The 15,191-nt window shown below is 49.8% G+C and overlaps 1 protein-coding gene across 2 annotated transcripts in view; it reads left to right on the top strand.

Annotated features, from left to right (window-relative positions):
• ZBTB16 (zinc finger and BTB domain containing 16) overlaps positions 1–15,191 on the top strand; it is a 164,989-nt gene that overhangs the window by 79,292 nt on the left and 70,506 nt on the right. For both annotated transcript variants that reach the window (XM_006026664.2, XM_006026663.2), the window contains exon 2: positions 769–866. In XM_006026664.2, coding sequence (XP_006026726.1) covers positions 769–866 — 98 coding nt within the window. The remainder of the gene's footprint in view (positions 1–768; positions 867–15,191) is intronic.

Raw genomic sequence — 15,191 nt, 5'->3', positions numbered from 1 at the left:
TCAGTGGCCTGGCTCCCTGTGAAACTTCGACAGCAAATGCACACCCTTGAAGTTTTGCATTGAGCGTAAATCATATCACTAGAGTCTGGGAGGCTTGTGCCATGGAGATAGCCCGTCATCATTTTAGACTTCCTTTTAAATGGATTTATTTTAAACAGATCATGTGGGCGTTATCTGCTGTTAATTTTATTTTAATCCTGTTTTATTTTTATTTTAAACACTCGTGGCTTTGTAGCCATCCTGCAAACCCAGCGTGCAACGTTTCCCCTAATATTTTCCAAACTCGAACAGAATCTGTCTGAATATAACCCGACTGCTGGAAAACCAAACCAGACCTTTAAGTGCCAGGCACCTTTGCAGGCTGTGGGGAACAGGTTCGGAGGGGCTTCTCCCTCCCCAGACCTGGTGTCTCTAGGGTCGCTTGTCCAGGTGGCTTGTCTCTGAGGCAGAGGGCAGCAAAGGAGCGATGTCCCGGGGCAGCCCGAGTCGTGGGGTCGGCCTGGCGCGGGAGCACTCGGGCTGAGCTGCCCCAGTGCTGCTAGCTGGGAGCCGTCCCATTCCCACCCCGCCCCCGTCCCTCCGGCTGTCTAGCTTTGTCTGCGTTCCTCCAATTCGCGTTCCCACTGAGTTCATGAGAAAATTCACGGCTAACGTGTAGGTTTCATGAAATATTCAGAAGGCCTCGGCGCTAACATTTTAAATAAACTCCCCTTCCCTCCCCACCTTGCAAACGGGCGGAAGGACTGATCAGTCTCTCTTCTCTCCTAGGAAGCTTCACAGTGGCATGAAGACTTATGGATGCGAGTTGTGCGGGAAGCGGTTCTTGGACAGCTTGCGACTCCGAATGCACTTACTGGCTCACTCAGGTAGGTTTGGAAATGTGGATGCTGTGGGCAGTGAATGCTGCCTCTGGCTGATCCGCCCGGTGCCCCAAACCTCTCGAAACCCCCAGCGAAGAAATGAGTATGATGGGAGGCAGAGGAGTGCGCGTGCCCCATGCATGCATGTGTGGGGATGGATGACTTCTCCGAGTGATAAATTGCAAATGCTTCTTCCAAGGACAGTTATTTGAATGTTCAGAATTTGTTTCCAACTCTTCAACTGGGGAAATATTTACCCAGGGAAACGGCATGGAAGGACAGACTCTACATCTCTCCTGGCTGGCTGCTCAGTTTGTGCCGCGGACGGACATTCAAGGGGGGGTTTATCCCTTCCCTTCCCTTCCACCTTTTGTAGGTGTGTCATCTGTGCCTCTATCTCCCGAATACTGTATGCTCCATGTACAAGCACTCACTGCAATTTCATTAGCAAAGCCATTGCAGAATTAGGCGCTCTCTGTCTAATGAATCTAACTATTGGGTTCAAATTATGCAGGCCCCTTAATTAAATAGATATAGAGAGGTTGGAATGCTAAGCTAGTGAGAAGACTTTGTGTTTTGCAAGTTAATTTAGTCTGAAATACCTATTGGGTCTGCAGCCCCACATGCAATTAGCTTTTGTATTAAAAAAACAAAAAAACCAACCCAGCAGCCCTTGGACCCAATTGCTCAGATGTAGGCAGGAATCCGTGTCCCGTTCCCTGAAGGGCAAATCACTTAGGGTCCAAATGAGGGAGCAAGTGTGGGCTCTCCAGGCTGGGCGTGCATCGTAATTCTGCGAGGAGGGTGGTGCCAGCGGATATCTCTGTAGTACCGTCTGTCAGAGAGAGTCCTGGGGGGGATCTGATGGTCCTGAGTTCTGATCCTGCCTCTCCTATTCGCACCCTGGGGGTGTCTTAACTGGAGGGGTCTCACTTTTCCCGTGCATAGGATGGGAATAGCTAATGCTGACCCACCGACTTCAGCAAGGCTCTTGTGAGAATTAGCATGTGGTCAGTGCAGGGAGAACACAAAGCGCTCTGCAAATGCTCAGTGTTGGGGCTCTGATGGTCCTGATGGGCAGGGAGCAATGAGCCCGTCTGACACCGCATCTCAGGGAAGAGACCGTGCATGGCAGAAAGGGTTGCTGGGCTAACCTCAGACATGGGGAGAAGTTGCCAGCACAGCCACGCCGCGCAGGCAGTGCAGCCAGTTTTCACATGCTCTCAAATTGTCCCCGGAGGGGGATGAGCACGTGTTTCCTCTCCCTCTGTGTCATGATGCACCTGTATTATTTTTCCCTGCAGCGCTTGCTTGGACCTGGGTGTTGGCTGCTGGAGTCTGTCGTCTCTATGCACGGGGGACGGATTTGGCAGGAGGAGAGGGCTCAGGAGAGTTTTGGGAGGGAGGCAGCGAGCTGTGGCTTTCAAAGAGATGGTTTCAAAGCTGGCAAAGGCCACCAGTGAAATCAGTGTGTGGTGGTCTCCAAACAGCCTCCGGAAACGCTTCTCTGCTGCAGCCGCGACGCAGGAGTCTGGTGCCATCGGCAGTCGTGGCTCTGGGGAGGTTTGCCTTTGCTATGGGAGGGATGCGCAGCAGCAGGGCAGGGATGGTCTGGCTTGCACCATGCCAGAGAGTGCCATGCTTGGGTTTGCCCACTGCCCTTGGGAGGGCAAGGGGGTGGCTGGCAGCTGTGGCTGATTTGCTGCTTAACCTACAGATGGTACCAAAGGGAAGGGGGTTGAGTCCTAGCAATGCCAGAGCCACTGATGGTTTGGATCAGGGCCTTTGTTTTATCCAGAGCACCCCGGTTGGGAGGACTGGGTCGAACTTCACACGCAGCTGAGAGCACCCAGTGGGATGGGCTTTGCAGAGAGGTTTGGGGCCACTGTTTTCTTTAAAAGGAGCAAATAACTCATACAACAGCAGGCCCACTGGATTCATGCTTCCCAAGCCCAACCCTGCGCGCGACTAAGTCAGAACGCAATGCTCAGCCCCAGGCCTGCGGGCTCCTGCCAACGGGGCTAGCACGCAGCCTCTCCTAAGGGCCTGCAGTATTGCACCTGCGGCTTTGCACGCAGGCACGCGCGTTGTCGCCCCTTGGGGACGACTTCTGACCAGCATCCCGGTCATAAGCCCCAAAGGAGCCGGTGGCATTTTGCACTGGTCAGCACGGAGCTGGAACAGCCCACCCCGCCCAGGCCAATGGGTCGGCAGTGATGTGCCGCATGCATCGCTCCCCTCCTCGGGGGCGCTCGGCAATGCATGGCACCGTGGCAGGCTGCGTGCGCTGCACTTGGCCTCTCAGCTGTGTTTCCCCTTCCCCCTCCCTCTCTTTTTTGGCTTGCGCTGCCTGTTTGTTATTGTAGTTTGGGCCCCGTGCCAGCGCCTGGCTCGCGGCCAGCTTTGCGGGTACAGTATGTACAGTGAACGTTGAGCCAAGTTTGTCATCATGCAAGATTAATTTTTTTTTTTCTAATCTGGCGAGGGGGTGGGGCGGGAGGAGGCTAGGAAAGAGCTGCTCTCATGCTCGAAAACAGCCGCATTAAATTCCAGCGCTGTTATTTATTAAAGCAGGAGACCTTTGCACCTTTTCCTCCCCGGCCCACGGTGCAGCCAGCCCATCCGGGATCGGCACTGCAAGGTCATCTTCCCAGCCCCTCACATGCTAAAATGATGCTCCTAAATCAGTTTTCATTGCATCTAAATTGACAATTTGTTTAATTAGAAGCTTGCCCTGTAGGAAGCCCTTCCAGCGTGATGCCTGGGCTTATTTTATTTTATTTTTTTTCCCCCCTTCCCCTTCTCCCTTTAAGGTCTTAAATGCCAGTGGCAGTAAATGTTCAGTTTAATTGAAGTTTTCATTTCAGTTTGAATGTGTTAAACTAATCAAGTGTTTATGAGAGATACCTGATGATAAAGATGAGTTTAAATTAACAAACAGTAAACTCACAAATTAGCTAATGAGATGGATCTGGCCAGTCCCAGCTCAGTGGCTGCTATGGAGGTCCTCGCTCTGCGCGGAGATCCATGAGCGGGGCTGGGCAGGAGTGGGGTGAGAATTAAATCGGTGCTGGTTTTACAATGTGAAGTTTGGTGCAAGAACCAAGGCTGGCTCCTCTGGCAGCACCTGTTGTCACAACTCGTGGTGCACGGGAGGGAATCTTTTTTGGGGAGAGAGTGAGGGAGGCTCCAGAGAGTGCAAGCCAATATTGGGGGAAGGAAAAAAAACAAAGAAACCGAGGCGGCTGTTGGGAAGATGAACTTCCTCCTATTTCAGGGTCTCTGGGGTGGTGGCAAACTGCAGGGACCCAGTCCTTGGCTGGTGCAAGCAGAGCTGGCCCTCTTGCACCCTGGTCTCCACTTTTGAATCATTGAGTTAACTGGGGGGGGGGGGGGGGGGGGGGGGGGGTGTTAGGGTTAGGGTCACAGGGCTGTTGGCTCTCCTGATGTTATGGCAAGTCCTGCAATACCTGGTGCTTTTCTGAAAGCCCTGCCTGTCTGCTGGAGCCAGGTTATAACTTAAGGAGCTCCGTCTTGGGGTTTTTTTCCCCCAAAAGGCCATTTTATAACCACCGTGTTGTGAAGAAAAGGTTGAAAACGCAGTTCCTGAGCGCTCTGATACAAGAACCAAAGGAGTTCTGTGTTGCTAGTACTGCCTGGTTTGTTAGCTAATCTAATGCTTTGCTGGAGCCTGACTGGCAGGTTTTGGAAAGCTCGGGACGCGCGCTGTCAAGTGCCTGTGACTCGCATCTTCATTTCTGCTGAGGACCCTGGATGGAAAAATGGAAGTCCCACCGTGTCCTTTATGGATGGAGCCCTTCTTTCTTTTCAGTCCAGTTATCTGCTTATGCTTTTGATGCAGTCTTCCTTCTAGCATCCAGCCCATTACACCCCACGTCCCTCCCCATGGGCTCATGAAGTGCTGAAACTCTGCCGCAAGATAGAGGCTTGATGCATGAATCACCCAGGCGAACTGTAGGGCGTGTGCCCCGCAGGTCAGTCTGATGTCCCAGTAGACCCTTCTTTGCTTTTCAGTTTGTGTCACTTGGACGGCACACTCTGACACGGTGTACTCCTGCGGGAGCGGGCAGTACCCAGCGTCCAGCAGGGTCGCAGGCAGGTAGGCCGGCAGTGCTAAAATGCACATCTGGAGGTAGGCACCATTGCAAGATGTGAGACCCCGCAGTGAGATAGTGAGGGAAAAACACTGTCCTCCCAGAAAGCAGAGGGGAGTTGCTTTCGCAGGTCAAAGAGTTGCTTTTGCATGTCAGAGCGTACGTGGGTGTGCATTCTCAGGGATGCTCACGCCATGCGTGCGAGTCACATCGGCGTATGTCATGGTTATAAAACTGCAAACCGAGCCGTGCTCTTAATTCTGTGGTCAGGGTGTTCTGGCAAAGGTAACTCAGCAGTATCAGTTACCGTTGGTTTTTAAGGTAAAAAACGTGGCAAAAGCCAAGTGTTTCAGTTTGCGCTGAACCAACCGAGCACTAAGAGAGTCATAAGCGTGCACGATGTGGCTGCCTCCAAGTTGCTTTTGTCATTAAAACTTCTTGAGGCACGCCTGCAAACTTTGCAGATCAAGGAGGCGTCTCCTCTCCCCCACCCCTTCCTGCCCCAGCTCTCGAAGGAAGAACGTGGGCCGGGTGCTCAGAGAGGGGCAGGGAGATCTCCAGGTGATCGGCTCCTGCAGCTTCCAGGCTCCACGGCCTCAACCATCGGTGGTTTTCTCTGAACCAACAGGTGCATTTGCAGCTGGCTGCAGGCACGAGCTCGCTGGGTTTTGTTTTAAGTGGGCTACGGCAGCCTGGATCCAAAACACCTTCTCTGCATAGCTGGGCTGGAGTCACCAGAGCGCCAGCTCGCCGCTTGGGTTTTCACCTTCCTCCCATCCAGCCCATAGCAGGGCCCTGGTCCTTTTAGAGGACTGTGTCCATGGCAAGTCTTGGCCTTCCAGCTTCAGCTCTTGTTGCTTTATGGTTTGGGAATTTAGCCCGCTGCAGAATGGAGGAAGGGGCCTATTTGCAGCCCTCTCTGTTCCTATCCTGTGTCTTATCTGTGCAGACATCCCTCAGGGACTTGCTCACTTCAAAAGAGTTACCAGGAGTTAAAACCAGAAATTGTGTCACCTGACACCTATCTTATAGTGCGTGTGTGCACACATGAATGACACTCATGCTAGTTCACCCCGCCAGTCCCCGTGCCACTCCGCCCAGAGCTGCGTGCCCTCGTGCAGTGACTTTCCGGATGGTTTGGGGGTCTGTGTCAGTGTTGGTAAGGCCATGCTGATAGTCTCAGTGTTATGTTAACACCTAAGTCGGGGCTCTGCGATTGCTTTATTCCCTGAGCAGGTCAGGTAGGCTGACGCCGTACCGGTCGGCAGAATGCATTGAAAAGTCGAGCGCTGGCTCTCGCGGAGGGCGTGCTCTTAAATTCAGTCTCTCCGACCCAGCCTGGGGAGCTGTGTTTGGGGTCAGATCATGGTGAGTAATGACCCAGCTGTGGCAAGGCATGGAGAGGCCTCATCCTGCTCTCCAACCTGTGGAAAACATGCCTAGGGGAGGCTGCTGAGCTTGCAGCTGTGCTCATCTGGGAGCGAAGGCAGTGCTGCCCATCTCCTGGTCCTCACACTCAATCCTCCCCGTGGCCTCCAGTGCCACGGCCAGCACCGTGACTCCACAGCGTCTCGCAGTCGAGCAGCACACGAATTGTGCCCGGTGCAGGGGCTGGAGGGACCGTCATGCTCCTTGTGCCGTCCTTTGAGGGCAGCCAGAATCTGATCCCAGGCTGTTAGCCAGTTGCTCTGGCTGTAAGGGTTGGGGTGGATGGAGGGGATGTCCACTTGTTATCAAGGAAGGGAAAAATTCAAGCAGGGGCTTAGAAGGCTTCTGAGGACATGTGGCCCTTGGAAACATGCTGTGGGGGTAAGGAGGGGTGCCGAAGTCGGGGGAAGCTCCAGGGTCTGCTCCTGCCAGCGCGCCACCACGGCTCCGACACATGAAGGGCTCTGACACCTGAAATGGAGAGGCCGCCTCTTCTTTCCTCCCGTCTGATGTATAATCTGCATGACATGAAGGCAAGGTGAAGCGGGCTCTCTGACTTCAGCTGCTTGTGTGACAAGAATAAAGGAGCATCCTGACAGCTGAAACATGGCAGGAGCAAAAAAAATAAATAAAAATGCTGCAACAAAAGCAGCGGCAAAAACGCATGGAGCAAAGATGCCCGAGGTTCACCAGCCATCCCCTCTCCCTGGCCATTTCGCTGTGCAGTCTCCAGCCCGTCCATCTCCCCCCTTGCTGCTGGCACATTCCCACCCTGGCCGAGTGTTTTTCAGGGACCGGCTTTATCTGGCCAAGATCTAAAGCTGCGACTAATTCATTTGCTACCTATCGCTAATGAATGTAAACTTTTCCTTCCTCTTCATGTTCTGCGGTTATCTCCTTATTAAGCGTTGAGCTATGGAAGATGTCATATCGCTGAGCGCCTGAGATGGAGCAGATAGTTCGAATGTTTTGGAAGGATGGTGCCTCCCTCTCTGCTGCATGTATTGTCATTATAATTAATATTACTGTTTGCCTGCACTGATGTAAAATGAAGAAGAAAGGGAAGCACTGAGATTCTTTGGGGATATTTTGCCCGCTCCCCCCCCCCTTGAATTTTGGCTGGTATCCCAAACTTATTCCCAGAGTGATGTCATCGGCTTGCCGGCAGGTCTGGATGTTCTGCCAGCATTCCAGAGAGTTTATGATCATTCGCAGATGTGCATCCAAGAACACACTGTACCCAAAGCAGAAATTAATGCAGGCTTGACTGCTGCCCAACCCTCATACACAGGAGAGAGGAAAAAAGAAAACAAAAACTGTTTAATGCTGTTTATAAATTATACACTGGCTGATCTTCCCCCCCCCCCCCCCTTTTCTTTTCTGCCTCAAGAGTCTAAGCTGAGACTAGAAGAATATGGTTTGCTTTTTAGCTCCTGTTTTGGCTGGAATCCTAGACTCTGCTGCTGATCCAGAGCCAGGGTATTTTTCCCTTTTTTACCTGATGAAATATATTTATTTTTCAGCAGTCGCTGCCACTTTCCCTCTCTCTTCTCTTTTGGATGCTTTTTGTTATTCAAGGTGTTTCTGCTAAGCATTATGCATAGAGTGTAATGCCAGGACCCATTACACCATAGCGCTCTCTGTAGCAAATAAATCTTATGCACATCTGTCTACATTAATACTGCTAAATATATGTGATCATCGCACTGTAACCCATTTTCTCTCAGGTTACTCTTCATGCATGCGAGATGGGAAAGTTCTGAAAGTTCATTGCCGGGCGTTGCATCAGAAAATATTCCCTGCCCCTGCCCACTCGCCCCCCAGCCTCCTGAAACGAGGGGGATCAACGGGGTTCGGAGTCGGGAGCCGGGTTGGGGGGGAACCGGGGCCCCGGGGGGGGGGGGGGGATCAGCCCCCTCTCCCCTGCACCCCGCGTGTCCTTCCCTCCATGCCTCCCCATGTTGCGCACAACCCATTTACATGGCTTTTGTGTTTTTTAATACTGCTAATGTTTATCATTTGCCCAACAGGCTTGACAGATTTTGTTTCCTGTAGAGCATCGCGGCTTTAAAGCCCCCTTGTTGCTAAGTAGCAGCCTCCCTGTACTGTAATGGGCTGATTTTGTATTCCGTTCAGCACTGTATCTTATTTTTGTATGCAAGACAAAGTGTTTTGATGGAGGACGATTGCAGAAGTGTCTGGAGGCTGTTTGGAGTTTTATGGGCTGTACAGTACACTGTGTGCTTTCTGAACAGAACACAGGCTGTTGAATTTTGGATTGGATTTGTCATTTTTTCCCCTCTGAGAGGAGGCTGTCAGATAGAACATTACTTTAAGGGTGGAGGAAAAGTGGAAATTATGTAATAACCTCTTTTTTTTTCTTTTTATTATTATTATTGGTTTATTTTTTTGTGCTAAACTGAAATGATTATTATTATTATTTTTTTTTTTATCCTAAACCATTCCCCTTTACTCACCCCCCACCCCCTTCCCAGGCAGCCTCTGAGTATGTGGAGCAAGCTAACGAAGTTCACGTAGTCAGTCCTTGGTTGAATCCCTCTGTGTTTTAGTGAGGCTGGCATCTAGAAGAAAGGACTTTCTCCCTCCTGGTCCGGCTTCTTCTTTAAATGGCTCGCAGGATGGGTTGGGAAGGACTTGTCCGGAGGATGGAAAGTGCAGGGCTGAATTCCTGGCAGGCACCTGTCTCCCCACGAGCTTTTAACCTTTCATGTTTCTGACCGTGAAGGGCAGGGAAGCTGAGAGCTGAAGCCCTGTCAGGGGTGACACCGGACATGCTTAACACCGTCAGCTGCATTGCTAAAATGGCAGGCAGGGCTAAGCACATGCCAAGCCGAGCAGAGGGCAGCGGGAGCAGCCAAGCTCCCTCCATTCTGACCTTCACCTTGGTGCTGGGTGGAGGACTCGGGCGCTGGCGTAGCACAGACGTGCTGCAGTGCCTGGGGACAGGGACAAAGTCCCTTGGGCAGAATTGGCTGCCTTAGCTCCGGGAGAAGGGTCTTGCGTGCCTTGGCTGTCGCTTGCATTGAGATCTGCGTTCTTCAGAGGGCCCGGAGCATCCTAACGAATGGTTCCCCGACCATTTGGGGATCTCCTTTTCTCTTGTTAACCTCTCTCAGAATTGAGCTGTGAGGATGCGATGTAACGTATGTCCCTATTTGCCTGGCTTTTGCAGCATAACTGTGGCAGCCAAAGGGTCACCTCTTACAGGCTCCAGTTACTCATTTTGTTAAAAAGGAAACCCCTCTTCCTACTTCAGAAGCAACTTGGTTGGATGGAGGAACATCCTGGGGGAGCTTTTTTAAAGAGATGATCCAGTGCATATTTTGAATGCATTGGATACAAGAGAGAGCTGTACACTTTTGGTTACTGCCTACTGCACAGGGGGGGAAACCATTTGGAAATGAGCTGGGTCAAATACTTTCCCCAAATTGCTACCTCCCTGCCATTGTCTTCTCATCTTTAGGGGATGGGAAGTTAGTAACTCTGCAAAGACAGAGGTTCACAAAGGAGCCTGCCTTTCCTGCAGGGTTTCTGGCTCCAGTCCACCACACTGAGCAAGTCCCATGGAGAGGACATCTCTGATTCTGCAGACTGCTTTCACCTTGGCCTTGAAATCAGTGGTCTTCACTTGGGGTAAATCTAGAGCAAGACCTGAATCAAGCCCAATGTGACGTAGGTGAGCAACCAGCAGCATTGATGCTCAGGACTGGACTGAGAATGGGGGGGAACTGTCTTGCTCTTGGAGACATTTCTGACCACTTTAAGAGGGCTTTGTCTTAGTGACTGCTAATGCTTACAACCCACTTCTCCCCGAAAACACAGCGGTTGTTTTCTAGCTATGGCCAGGAGAGTCAGCAGGACCCTTTCTGGGTGTCTGCGGAAGGAAATGATTTGCAAAATGAAGCAGCAGAGTGCATCTTGGGGTTGTGGGTCCCCGCGAAGAGCTCTCCCCAGCAAAGGGGCCCTCGGCGTTCTTTGCGGCCGGGGAGAGAAGATGCATCGGTGGGAAATGAGCCGATCCGTGCCAGAGACCTTCTGCAGAAGAGAAGAAAATCAAATGAAAATGCCCGAGACGCGGGAGCCCGTCAGGATCTCTGGCTGCGAAGCGTGCCATTGCTTGGGGCAATGAGAGAGCATCCAGGAAACGCGCCCCGGTCACCCCCCCCCAACCTCTCCGCACAGGAAGGTTATTATCCAGGCTCCCTTTATGCGAACTGTTCGAGAGGCTTTAACAATTGTCTAAACATCTATAATAACTTGCTACGGATCTAATTGTGCGGAACCAAAAGCGCTACCACTGTACAAGGCTATTTGTGAGGAGGCTCGAAATCTATATATATGGTGCAGAGGGAGGGCTGTGTAGGTTTTTAATTGAGGCAGGGCTGGGGATGAGAGAGGAGTCACGGGCTTTTGGGGTCTTTTGGGTTTTTTTGGTGTGGTTTTTTTTTTTTTTTTTATTCTTTATGATTATTTATTTATTTGCCCAAACGAGGATGCGACGCCCTGCCGTCGAAGCTGGATGCCGCTTGTCCTTTTCCTGACGATCCTTCCCACCTTATGGGAGTGAAGAAGAGCATTTAGGCTGATTTGAAATGCATGAGCCAGTCAACCAGATTGTCCCAAAGATAATAGTTGATGTTTATAAACCTGCTTTAAACCGCATAAACCATTATGATTATGCAGGAAACGGAATTCAACAAACTTGACTCGAGAAGGAGGGAGGCTCTGTGCCGGGTGGGGGCTGCTCTCGTATCCCGGGCATTTTGTACAATGAGGTTTACATGAAAGCTGAAAATTGTTCCTTTGCTTTAATAGCACAGCACAGACCATTACCTTCCAGATTTAAAAATGAAATGAGCTCATCATATTTGGTGACTTACACTGACATTCATGCTCGATTTAGAAGCCTGCCTTTACCTTTCAAAAACCTGTGCTTTTCTTTTTTACATATATATTCAATTAGTACATTTTTTTTTTCCTGGTATGTTTTTAAAATAAAAATAATAAAAATCTCTTGCCTTTTCTTAAACCTCAAAACCTGTTGGTTTTTTTTGTTTTATTTGGTTGTTTTTTTTGGGGGGGGGTTATCTTTGTGGCCCTTTTCCTTTATAACTTCAAATGCTGGAGATTTTCATAACTGTCTCTTCCATTTGGGTGAAATAGGGGAGAAGGGGAAAAAATAATAATAATAATAATAATAATAATAATAAAGCGGCTTTATGTGGGCAAAAGAAGAAAACAAGAGAATGGGGTAGAGAACAGGCTAAATTTAAAATTGTAATTGGCTGACTTCCACAGGCTTGCGGGTGTTTTAATGACTCATAATAACTTCATTTAAAACCAGCTGAGCAGAAAATAGATTGGAGAGGAGCCTCAGGCCATTATGGATTTGTTGTTTTTTTTTGTTGGGTTTTTTTTTGGATTTTTTTTTGACAAGCTCTGTTTTCGGCAGCCAGGAAGGCACTCAGAGGACTTGGCTGTTTTTTCTCTCTTAGAGTTGGTGGTCTGCCCAAGAGAGATTGTATAGAAACCAGTTGTTTTGGGTTTTTTTTCTGATTTTATTTTTTTTTTTAACTGATTAAAAATAGATGCCTTGAGGTATTATTTTAGCATCACTGTGGGGTTTTTTTTCTTTGCACTTTTGATGTGGTAAATGGAACATAAATAAAATTGTTTTTGAAATTACTGAATTAATTAGGTAGTAAAGCGACGACAACGCATAAATTTACTTGGCGATTTTTTTTTTTTTTTAAATCCATATTTTTCTCTTTCTCCCTACCCTCTTGTCAATTACTGTACTTTAATAATATATAATCCACAGTTTTTTTTCTATTAATCCCCTGTGTTTTCGGGGTGGAATATCGTTATTGTAAGTGAAATCCTGGATGGATCGCTTCGGAAAATGCAAGTTATGAAAATACAGTCGGAAGAGGACCTGATGTTCACTTAGTCCCTTTCTGGCTCCCTATACTAGATGCAAGGTTGGGCAAATAGTTGTTATTCCTTCTCTTATTTTAAAGGGAGCGGGCTTATATGTGCACTGGAGGAGTGCGGTTTTTGGATGCTTGCTCACCCCCATGTTTTAGACCCCGCTGTAGCATAGGATTAAAGTGGTGTGCCCGCGGGGCAGTCGGGGTTAGTGATAAAAGTGGATTTTTGAGGCCTTCCAGCAGGAAAGGAAAGGGGTCTTTGCAGCTGTGGCACGTCCCAAACAGCCCAGCCAAGCCTGCAGCTTTCCCCGGTCAGGGCGAAGAGGTTCCCCATTTTACTTCCCAGAAGCATCCGTTGCTGTTATTGAAGACACCGCTGGGCCCAGTTTCTGTAGCAGTGCAGGGACTTTTTAGCTGTGCTAAATATGCTTTCAGGGGTGTCTAAGGGGGCCTGTGGTCTGCAGCCACATTGGGAGCTGGGCCTCAGTGCCCTGTTGCAACACGGAGCAGGAGTCCCACAATTCGGCGCTGCTTTTGGCGCTCTTGTGAGATGGACCTTTGCATGCGCTGTCCCCTCCCCACCATTTCTCTGGAAATAATAAAGCCCTTTACCGCTGTGCAGATGAGCCCCGGTGAACCTGGTGACCTAGGGTGAAGATGGTGACTGCACGCAGCCGATCAGACGGTTGGTTTTCTCCAGGGGGTGGTGCAAATCCTCCTGACAGATCTCTTCAGCGGCTTCCCCTGGACTCTGGGATGAGCTACAAGGCTGGCCTGATGATGATGATGATGTCAAGAAATTGGGGCAGGTTTCCATTCTTTCCAGTCCAGGCTGCTGGGCAAGTCCTGATCATTAATGCAAAGATGTTTGGTAATAAGGAGTGCGGGTTTGTCCCCGCAAAGAGCTTGAGATGCTAGGGGTTGACCCTTGCTTTGGGTGCCAGGAGTCCTGGGTTCAAATCGTGGGTGCCTCCTATGATGGTAGGCAGACAAGGTTCCTTGGGCAAATTTGATATCTTTTATTAGATCAACCCAAATAGTTGGAGAATAGTTATTAAGCAAGCTTTTGAGTTCAAAACCCCATCCTATGATGGTAGTTATTTTTGCTGGGTGAAATGGTATGCTGGTATGCTGGGAGTCGGATGAAGCCAGAGATTATAACTGTCCCTTGTCCCACACACCTTCAAGGCACAGTTTCCTTACTGAAGAGGCTTGTTCTGCAGGAAAGTCCTGCCAGACATGGCTGTGGCTTCACAGGTAATGCTGCGTTGTATCACTCTGTGGCCATCTGTTTTCCCTGTGAAGGAAAGTAAATGCCCCTTGAGAGAAGAAGCCTCATTTCCCAAGCTGGGAGCAGAAGACCTTAGCAGCCACTGAGACATCTCATTGCAAAAAAGGGGAAATCACAAGACAGAGCAGCTCAGCCTTGGGTGTTCTCCTGAAATAATACGTGTTTCTTCTGGGGCATCTCCCATCATGTCTAGAAGAAGTAAGTTGGCTGCCTGTGGACCTCCCGGCATCATCACGGTGTGGGGTGGTTGCACCTTGCTTTGTGTGCAGTGTGCCTGCAGCTGGGCCAGGCTGATTGATACCGCGGCACTCGCCCGGAAAGAGCTTGGACAGCTCCTTGGTCAGTGCGTAGAGTTGGGGAGAGGGACACAGTTGCTTGAGGGCAGGTAGTTGGGTTTTTACAGGCTTCCTGATGACGCGGCTCACTCCTCTGGGTGGTTCGGGTAGGTTCCTTAGAGCTACCTCTCGTGTTCACCCTCCAAACGCACAGTTGTTCTTTGCCAACTTGAGCAAATTTGTGGGCCTGCAGCCTCGCAGCTGGAGCATTTGGAAGCCAACTGCTATGGATAGTCCAGTGCAAACTTTTCTTGAACTTGGTGGAAATGAGAGCTGGCATAATTCCCTCCTGCTTCCACCCAAATAGCTTGGAGGGGCAACAAAGATGTGTGCAGGCACCATTGTGCCTGGACTCTTAATGGATGCATGCAGGGAGCATTGTGCCTGCAGCATGATAGACCGTTATATGGAGATACTGTTTGATGTAGCACTGGAACAGGTGACCCAGAGAGGTGGCAGACTCTCCATCCTTGGAGGTGTTTAAGACACGGCTTGACAAAACCTTGGATGGGATGATAGAGCTGGGGATGGCCTTGCTTTGAGCAGGAGATTGGGCGAGATGAGACCTTCTGAGGTTCCTTCCAGCCCAAATTTTCTATGATTCTGCATCTCTCACAGTATGGACTGGCACCCTGTTGCCTTGATGGGGAGTCCAGTTCTGCTGAAGCATATACCTTTCCCATGTAACTGCCAGCAGAACTGCTTGCAAGTCAGGGCACAATATTTTCTGTCATCACCCAAATACCTTCCAGTCCCTTTGCAGACCTATTATTGTGGCAGGAAGACGATCCCTTTGCACACGGGGGTGGCTTCTGCGAGACTGCACCTCTCCCCTGGCTTCTGTGGATAAAACTGGCACCCCTTCATCTGGGAACATGCAGCTTTTTATATATTTTTAAATCCTTCTCTCCACTTTCCCCCTTGTCACCTTCTCTTTCTCTTCACCACCATCCCCATAAAAGTTTATCACAGTCAGGGATGGTTAAATGGGTGCAGGAAAGCAGCGTTTTAGTAAATTGTAAAATTAGTTAGTTTGGGAGGTTAATGAGGCATTCCTTGTCTGCCTTTGTAGGAAAGGCAGGTTTACGAAGGTATTTGAGCACCTAAGGAGTGGACTTGGAGCTTTTAAAGGTGACGGGGCCATTTAAAAAAATCCCTGTTTGAACAGTTGTGCTTGGTCTGTCCTCCCGATAACACGCTTGCCTCTATAC

Source organism: Alligator sinensis, unplaced genomic scaffold (genome assembly GCF_000455745.1).
Source record: "Alligator sinensis unplaced genomic scaffold, ASM45574v1 scaffold1241_1, whole genome shotgun sequence".
Classification (NCBI taxonomy): domain Eukaryota; kingdom Metazoa; phylum Chordata; order Crocodylia; family Alligatoridae; genus Alligator; species Alligator sinensis.
Note: the sequence above shows the minus strand (reverse complement) of the source record. Positions and strands in the feature narration are given on the sequence as shown.